This window comes from Salvelinus namaycush, chromosome 31, assembly GCF_016432855.1.
Source record: "Salvelinus namaycush isolate Seneca chromosome 31, SaNama_1.0, whole genome shotgun sequence".
Lineage (NCBI taxonomy): Eukaryota > Metazoa > Chordata > Actinopteri > Salmoniformes > Salmonidae > Salvelinus > Salvelinus namaycush.
The window spans coordinates 8,476,799-8,485,864 of NC_052337.1; the positions used below are offsets into that span (position 1 = coordinate 8,476,799).

Sequence of the window (9,066 nt, forward strand, 5' to 3'; positions counted from 1 at the left end):
CTATGTTGTGTGTCTAGTTTGTCCGTTTCTATGTATGGCCTGATATGGTTCTCAATCAGAGGCAGGTGTTAGTCATTGTCTCTGATTGGGAACTTGTTTTGTGTTGGGGTTTGTGGGTGGTTGTCTTCTGTCTTTGTGTTCATTGCACCAGATAGGACTGTTTCGGTTTTGCCACGTTTGTTATTTTGTATTTGTGTAGTGTTCACGTTATCGTCTTTTATTAAACATGTTGAACACGAACTACGCTGCTCTTCAGACGAAGAGGAGGAAGGCTGCCGTTACAGAACCACCCACCAAAAAAGGACCAAGCAGCATGGTAAGGGACAGCAGCAGCAGCGGCCAAGTACACAGGACTCCTGGACATGGGAGGAAATTCTGGACGGTAAGGGACCCTGGGTTCAAGCTGGAGAATATTGCTGCCCTCGTGAAGAGCTGGAGGCAGCTAAAGCCGAGAGGCGGTGGTATGAGGAGGCAGCACGGAAGCGTGGCTGGAAGCCAGAGAGGCAGCCCCAAAAATTTCTTGGGGGTGGCTAAAGGGGAGTGTGGCGAAGTCAGGTAGGAGACCTGCGCCAACTTCCTGGGCTTACCGCGGAGAGCGAGAGTACGGGCAGACACCGTGTTATGCGGAAGAGCGCACGGTGTCTCCTGTACGTGTGCATAGCCCGGTGCGGTACATCCCAGCTCCTCGTATCGGCCGGGCTAGAGTGGGCATCGAGCCAGGTGCCATGAAGCCGGCTCAACGCATCTGGTCTCCAGTGCGTCTCCTCGGGCCGGTGTACATGGCACCAGCCTTACGCATGGTGTCCCTCGTTCGCCAGCACAGCCCAGTGCGGGTTATTCCACCTCACCGCACTGGCCGGGCTAAGGGGAGTATTCAACCAGGTAAGGTTGGGCAGGCTCGGTGCTCAAGAGCTCCAGTACGCCTTCACGGTCCGGTATATCCGGTGCCACCTCCTCGCCCCAGCCCAGTACCACTAGTGCCAACACCACGCACCAGGCTTCCTGTGCATCTTCACCACGCACCAAGCCTCCTGTGCGTCTCCAGAGCCCTGTACGCCCTGTTGCTGCTCCCCGCACTAGCCTTGAGGTGCGTGTCCTTAGCCCGGTACCACCAGTTCCGGCACCACGCACCAGGCCTACTGTGCACCTCAGCAGGCCAGAGTCTGCCGTCTGCCCAGCGCCGTCTGAGCTGCCCGTCTGCCCAGCGCCATCTGAGCTGTCCGTCTGCCCAGCGCCATCTGAGCTGCCCGTCTGCCCAGCGTCATCTGAGCTGCCCGTCTGCCCAGCGTCATCTGAGCTGCCCGTTTGCCCAGCGTCATCTGAGCCGCCCGTCTGCCCAGCGCCATCTGAGCCGCCCGTCTGTCCAGCGCCATCTGAGCCGCCTGTCTGTCCTGAGCCGCCAGAGCCGTCCGTCAGTCAGGAGCCGCCAGAGCCGTCCGCCAGTCTGGAGCCGCCAGAGCCGGCCGCCAGTCAGGAGCCGCCAGAGCCGCCCGCCAGTCAGGAGCCGCAAGAGCCGCCCGCCAGTCAGGAGCCGCCAGAGCCGCCCGCCAGTCAGGAGCCGCCAGAGCCGCCCGCCAGTCAGGAGCCGCCAGAGCCGCCCGCCAGTCAAGAGCTGCATGAGCTGCCCTCCAGTCATGAGCTGCCCTCCAGTCATGAGCTGCCCTCCAGTCATGAGCTGCCCTCCAGTCATGAGCTGCCCTCCAGTCATGAGCTGCCATTCAGTCCGGAGCTGCCATTCAGTCCGGAGCTGCCATTCAGTCCGGAGCTGCCATTCAGTCCGGAGCTGCCATTCGTCCGGAGCTGCCCTTAGTCCGGAGCTGCCCTTAGTCCGGAGCTACCTCTCAGTCCGGAGCTACCTCTCAGTCCGGAGCTACCTTTCAGTCATGAGCTACCTCTCAGTCCTGAGCTACCCCTCGGTCCTGAGCTACCCCTCGGTCATGAGCTACCCCTCGGTCATGAGCTACCTCTCAGTCATGAGCTACCTCTCAGTCCGGAGCTGTCCCTCAGTCCGGAGGAGTTTCCTCAGTCATGAGGCGCCCCTCAGTCCAGAGGCGCTCCTCAGTCCAGTGGGGACCTTTGTTAGGGTTCCTAGGCCAAGGTCGGCGGCGAGGGTCGCCACTCAAAGGACGCTAAGGAGGTGGACAAAGACAATGGTGGAGTGGGGTCCACGTCCAGCACCAGAGCCGCCACCGCGGACAGATGCCCACCCAGACCCTCCCCTATAGGTTTAAGTTGTGCGGTCAGAGTCCGCACCTTGGGGGGGGGGGGGGGGGGGTACTGTCACGTTCTGACCATAGTTCTTTTGTGTTTTCCTTGTTTTAGTGTTGGTCAGGACGTGAGCTGGGTGGGCATTCTATGTTGTGTGTCTAGTTTGTCCGTTTCTATGTATGGCCTGATATGGTTCTCAATCAGAGGCAGGTGTTAGTCATTGTCTCTGATTGGGAACCATATTTAGGTAGCTTGTTTTGTGTTGGGGTTTGTGGGTGGTTGTCTTCTGTCTTTGTGTTCATTGCACCAGATAGGACTGTTTCGGTTTTGCCACGTTTGTTATTTTGTATTTGTGTAGTGTTCACGTTATCGTCTTTTATTAAACATGTTGAACACGAACTACGCTGCGTCCTCTTCAGACGAAGAGGAGGAAGGCTGCCGTTACACATCCGAGCCTTGTCTGGCAGCGAAACAGTTCATTCAGCTTCATTTACTGCCTTTAAAAAAAACATAGCTGATATGGCTGACTTGCTTAAACAAATGTGGTTTCTACTGACAATTGAGATGTACAAACTATGGCATAAGGGAACGACGAGCAGATAATTTAGATTAAGACATTAATGAGCGAGCTAGGACAGACGTAGTCAATATAACTATTTGTTCAGCACTTTTGAAATGTACAGCGACAGAATTCAGAACACAGGCCGTTCTTACAGTATTCTCCCTGTACACCAAGTCAGAACCATAGGATAAATAAAAGGGGCATATAAGCAGACAATGAAAGCTCTTAAAATATTTGATGATTACATTTAGCTAAAACAGGCTAAAAGCTACATGTTCACCACCAAATCAGAACAGTAGGTTAGTTATGAGGGGGAAAGGGACCAAATTATTAGGGTGAGGCACATGGGATACTAACAGCTTGCTACACAACATACACTTAGTAATACTTTGCTTGAATTTTCGAGCTCTACCCTTAGATTTGGCCGTGACGTAGTGACGTAGTGTCCCCATTAGTGACAGAAGACTGAGCCAATCACGGCGTAACTAGAGAACATTACCACCCCTACGTCCCTATTTTCCGCTGACTGCCCCACCACCACAGAAAGCACTGAGCCAGGCAGAAACACCAGCATTTTGGAGCTGCTTTACTCAAGAAAGCAAAAAGAGACCAAGTTTGTATGAGGCTTTAATAACTCAATGATATTTCTATTGTTTGCAAACTGATATGTGACACATATTAATGTCAAAATAACATGCAAAAAAGGCAACTACAAAGGTGGGGCTCAAAACACTGAATGACGTGTAGCCACTGGAAGGAAATAATGAAAATCAGCAGCAGTGATGTGGTCATGTTTTAAACTCTGATATCTGAGTAACGATTTAATTGACTGCAATGATAGGGCTAAAATAAATCGATGGGGAAGTTTTTCTCCTGGAGAGAGGAGTGCAGCTCTCATTCCTCAGACTCTCTTTGAAGCTCGGCGCGCACACCTCCTTTTGCACACGCTCCACACAACCTGCAGCACTTCAAACATCCTGAACGCAAGCATTCAGAAAATTCCATGCGAAAAGCCCTGTTCAAACATCCTGCAGACTCCGCAAACCAAAGCGTGTGTGTTTGATCCTGATGTAACGCATGGTTAGGAGCAGTGGTGTAAAGTACTTCAGTAAAAATATGTATAGCTGGTACTGACATGCGTCCTTTGTCCTGATCTTGATGCCCACATTTTTAGACAGGTGTCGACAATTAAAAGACGCATGATCCACTTGACCACCTCGGAGGTAGTTAGGGACCCATTAATATCTGGATATCAATCATGTGTAAACAGATCTGGATGGTCAAACCATTTTTAAAAAATCATAATGCAGGCCTAAATAATCACTGACAGGTAATAGCATTGACTTATGGCATCAGTAATTGTCTTAAAATAAATGAATTCATATCATTGTTTTATAATATCAGTCAAACATATTGCAATGTGGAGACGGTGGGCAGGTAAAATACACATTTTAATAGAATGTGTAGATGTTACAAACATTGATCAGATAGTGATTGGACCACATTGATCAGATCACAAAACCCACAAGGTGTATAAACGTGGCTAGAGGGAGCGAGAACAAGAGAGCGAGAGAGAGGCACCAGACCAGCCCCTCCAAAATGTGCGTCAGTGAAAGTGTTGAGTCCTGGGGCTACAACCCGCTCCATACTTTCCAGTTAGGCTCCGTGTGAGCACGAGCAACTCTCCAACCGCAGACGTCGATAACACAGCAGTACTTCACCTGGGAATTGGAAGATCATACCAAACAATCATGTTGGAGAACGAGGCTTTTTCCTGTTTTGTTTTCTATAGTGTTCTCCTGGTCATCAAGATGTACATCATAGCAATCATCACTGGACAAGTCAGGCTTCGTAAAAAGGTAAGATACTTCGCAGTTAACAGTTTATTAGGCTAGTTCGGTATTTGATCTATGGTTTGAATACATCTTAGTTACAAAAGTAAAGTATGGCGCTGTATAAACGTTGGTCAGGGTATTTGTGAATTATCTCTCTCTCCTGGGAAGGCTTTCGCTAACCCAGAGGATGCGCAGAGACACGGCGGCGTCCAGTACTGCAGAGAGGATCCGGACGTAGAACGGTGCCGAAGGTGAGAAGAGCGATTACTGTTCTCAGATTGTATTGTAGCCTAGCCCTAGCCTATTGACATTGGTGGTAGCAATATAATGTTCAACAGTAGTGGAGACCGGGTTGGTTGTCACACTTTTTTGGTGTAATTCAAATCAAATCAAATTGTATTTGTCACATACACATGGTTAGCAGATGTTAATGCGAGTGTAGCGTAATGCTTGTGCTTCTAGTTCCGACAATGCAGTAATTCTCAGCACCAGTCACTTTCAATACTTGTGGGGACTCTTTTTATCCTCATGTCTTATTCCAACATGGAGTTATAAGCCATCAAACACACTCTGTCCACTTGTGACAACCAGCTCCATCCTGGGTTGGATGTCACACACAGTATGTGGTTGGTTGTCACACACAGTATGAGGTTGGTTGTCACAGTGTTTGCAAGTAAGGTATTCCTCTTGTAACAGGAAATTAAGCAATATAGAAAACAGTCTTAGCAATAGCTTTTCTTTAATCAAACTATATTCCTAACAAAATTCAGCATTTTAATCCCTTGAGAATAACATGACATTTTGAGTAAATGTGTGTGTGTGTGTGCTGTTTGTGTGTGAGAGAGAGGCAACGAAGGGAGCTCTTTATAGCACCATCACAAAGAGCGTGGGATTTATTGTATACTGGCAGTGGCAATGTTGATAGTGACCACGAACCCCACATTCCATGTGACAACCAAACATGTAAATGGAGAATTTTACCTGGAGCTGGTTGAACTCTTTAGAGATCATTTGTGGCTCTTTCATTTTTATTTCACAGACGTTTGTTATCCATCCTGGGGCTGGGATATGGTTCAGTGTCTGTGTTGTTTTAACTAGACAGGAAATGATCCACGACAGCAGAAAAAAACTATTTTTCTAGTGAACACTGAAAACTTTCCCCTCTTTTCTCCCCTCACATGAGGTCCTTTCTGACCCGACTCATTGATGATGTAAAATGTGATGAGCTGAGCAGGCATTCATGCACTGATGCGCAATACAATGGAATGCTCTGTGACTGGTATCAATTAGGTCCAATTAAGATTCTCCAAGAACAGCATTAAATCCCCCTGATCTCCATGCCCCCGCTGAAATATAATTAGCATCATCAAAAAATGCTCATAACAATTCGTCAGTTTAAGCTAGAGATATAATTTCCACATCTGTGGTGAAAGGTAACAGAGGTAGAGCGCTGCTTGTCAGACCATGAGACATTCCGAAAATCGGTCTTCTCACAAAATCATCTGTAGTGTCCGAATGGTTTTGCTTACAAACTATTATGACCCCTCTATGGAAAGATGAGACTCTCAATTATGTTCTCCGTTTTGCTCTACGACCTCCACAAGTCTCAGGAGACTCGTCTGAAGTCGGTACAGCCGATCTGCCAACTTCTGTCTGTAGCGTCCGAACCGTTTGGGCTACATACACACTAATGTGACTCTGAGCAACATCCACAGCCCTCACAAGACTCGTCTGAAGGTCCCCCAAATTAATGGCATTATATATGGAGACTGTTTAATGGCAAGAATATGGAGTTAAATACATAAAATAAATCTTTCCTGATCTTTATTATATCTCTCAGATATAGGACAGACACTTCAGAACAAACTTCCTTTTGATATTTTTGGGGGAGTGTCTGTTGTTCCATGTAGTGAATCTGTTATTCAATGCGTTTTTATGGGCTAATAGCAGTAAGGCCCAATTTTTTTTGCATCAAATTATCTTTTTAAATATTTTTTTGATTGGGTCTTAAAATTCAAAATCAAATAGCTAAATGATCCTTGCTATGACCTTCTTAAAAATATTCCATATAGCTTAGTATAAATATTGATCTGTTTAACGTGGACAGATTTTGGGTGGAGTAAACCCTCTTGCTTCACCTTTTCCTCTCTGGTCTCAGTCTGTACTCCTATCAATCTTAAACTCCTAACAACTCTGCCAAAAGAATCAAACACTCAAGGGTCTATTCTATTTAGATTACACCATGGGAGTTTTCCATGTCTTGATGTTGATTGGTTGGAGTGGTACTTGAATTCAACAAAGCAAGATGAATAACATGCTGCACTTCTCAGAGATTACATACAGCCATCCTCTTCCTTTTTCTCAGCACATCTGATTTCATTGGAATGTCTAAATGGCTTCTGAAGAAAATTCATACTATTGAGTCACTACAACTGTTTTGGCCTTTTTAAGGATGATTGATAATCCATGGTTTGGGTTTTACGACTGACTCAGACAGCTGCTGGTAAAGCCCATGCATACGTTGCGACATTCTATAGGTCTATTTAGAGACAGAGACTGGAATCCATGAGAGGAATTTTCTCTTAAGTGATAGTCAGAAGAGAGGAAGTGATTCACTTAAAGAAAGAAACCCGAATAAGCATCTACGCACAGACTTGTAATGGAGGGTTTCCACGCTCAGCAAAGCTGTGTGTTTGTACTCCCTTTGGCCATGAAGGCATTTCCTTCTGTTACGCAGTAGGCTAAACCCCTCCCTTATGTTGGCTAATGGAGAAAGTTGCATGTGTGTGGAGTAATCACAGCGGAAGTGGGTTTTTGCACTGCTTGGGTCAGTGGCAGACGGCTGAGTCAGACGACGATACCGTAAGCTCCAGGAATGACCTTCTGATTCAAAACAGATGTGTGAGCGTGGGGAGCTGTTGTGTGTATTCAAGTTATTCTTGTTGAGTCAGTGTGAACAGCTTAGTTATTCATGTAAAATCCATACATCCATGATAATAAATATGACTATATCCAATCAATTAATGTAAAAAAATATATACATCTAAAACATGAAATGTAATATTCTCTCTTCTTGTGTTTCAGGGCTCACCGTAACGACATGGAGAATATCTTCCCTTTCCTGTTCCTGGGGGCTGTGTACTCCCTGATTGGCCCGTCGCTTGCTGTGGCCCGCGCTCACTTCCTGGTCTTTTTCCTGTTCCGCGTGCTTCATACAGTGGCCTACCTGTGTGTCCTGCGGGCGCCCACACGCTCCCTGGCCTATGTCGTCGCCCAAGTGCCCTGCGTGTCCATGGCCGTGCAGGTCCTCGCGGCGGTGGCCTCCTCGTGGTAGTTGTGGTGTTCTGGATCTATCTGTGACCGCTTCAATCTGTGACTGATCTCAGTCTGTGAGATCAGCGGTAGAGGATACTGCAAGAGATGCTTTTCATACAAGGGAAATCCTCAAGACTATATCGCCATCAATGCTACCATAGCAGTTTGTGTCTCTCGACTGTAAGACAGTATGTACTCTGAAAGTGTGTACTCTGAAATGAAGTCATTGTTGTGCTCTAGCAAGCACATCCTCCTGCAGTACTGTATGTTTGCTATGCAATGTTGAAGTCAATTGCCTCCCTCTTGATAGTCCAGGGGACTCTCTGAAGATTAAGGTTTTAATTAGTAAACATTGAACCTTTTAACCAGTTCATTGTGTTGTCATGTTGTTTGTGTATACACAAGTTGTTGCTTGTTTCTGTCTTTTTCATTCTCTATTTCTTGTTATAAACTGGGTGGTTTGCGCTCTGAATGCTGATTGGCTGACAGCTGTGTTATTTTTACTACTCTAATTACGTCGGTAACCAGTTTCTAATAGAAATAAGGCACCTCAGGTGTTTGTGGTATATTGCCAGTATACCACGGCTAAGGGCTGTATCCAGGCACTCCACGTTGCGTTGTGCGTAAGAACAGCCCTTAGCCGTGGTATATTGGCCCAATACCACACCCCCTCGGGCCTTATTGCTTAATTATACTTAACCCTGATTGGCTCCAGGGGTGCTGTACTACAATGGCTGACCCTGTAAAACAATACATTTCACTGCACCTATTTTATTTCACTGAGAGCTATTTTAGTAGGACATGTCTGGGATATAATGACCTTTTAGCTGAAACCAGCTTGATCCAGTCTTAGAGGTTGAACTGAATAGCAGGCATGTGCCATTCTAAGGAACGTTTCCAGTGTGGTGGTTCACTGTGTTCGTTTATCTAGCATTGGCCACCATGGCATCACAAGATGGGGGATGATGACACAGAGACATCAGGTCTACCACACCTGTCGATGGGCTACCGATGAGGCCAAGAGTTTTTCCTGATCACAGGATTTGACTACAGCCCATAGTTTTTCCTGGTCTGATCCTGGACCTAGATAGGAGCTATGACTGCTGAATTGTCCATAATCATAACATCTATTTTATCCTCCACCTC

The 9,066-nt window shown here is 46.8% G+C and overlaps 1 protein-coding gene across 1 annotated transcript; it reads left to right on the forward strand.

Annotated features, from left to right (window-relative positions):
* The first annotated feature begins 4,375 nt into the window (after positions 1 to 4,375).
* ptges (prostaglandin E synthase) lies at positions 4,376 to 8,526 on the forward strand. The gene is made up of 3 exons (XM_038970644.1): positions 4,376 to 4,629; positions 4,774 to 4,856; positions 7,690 to 8,526. The coding sequence occupies exons 1-3, from the start codon at positions 4,522 to 4,524 to the stop codon at positions 7,937 to 7,939; spliced, it is 441 nt and encodes a 146-aa protein (XP_038826572.1). The 5' UTR covers positions 4,376 to 4,521; the 3' UTR covers positions 7,940 to 8,526.
* Positions 8,527 to 9,066: the final 540 nt, after the last annotated feature.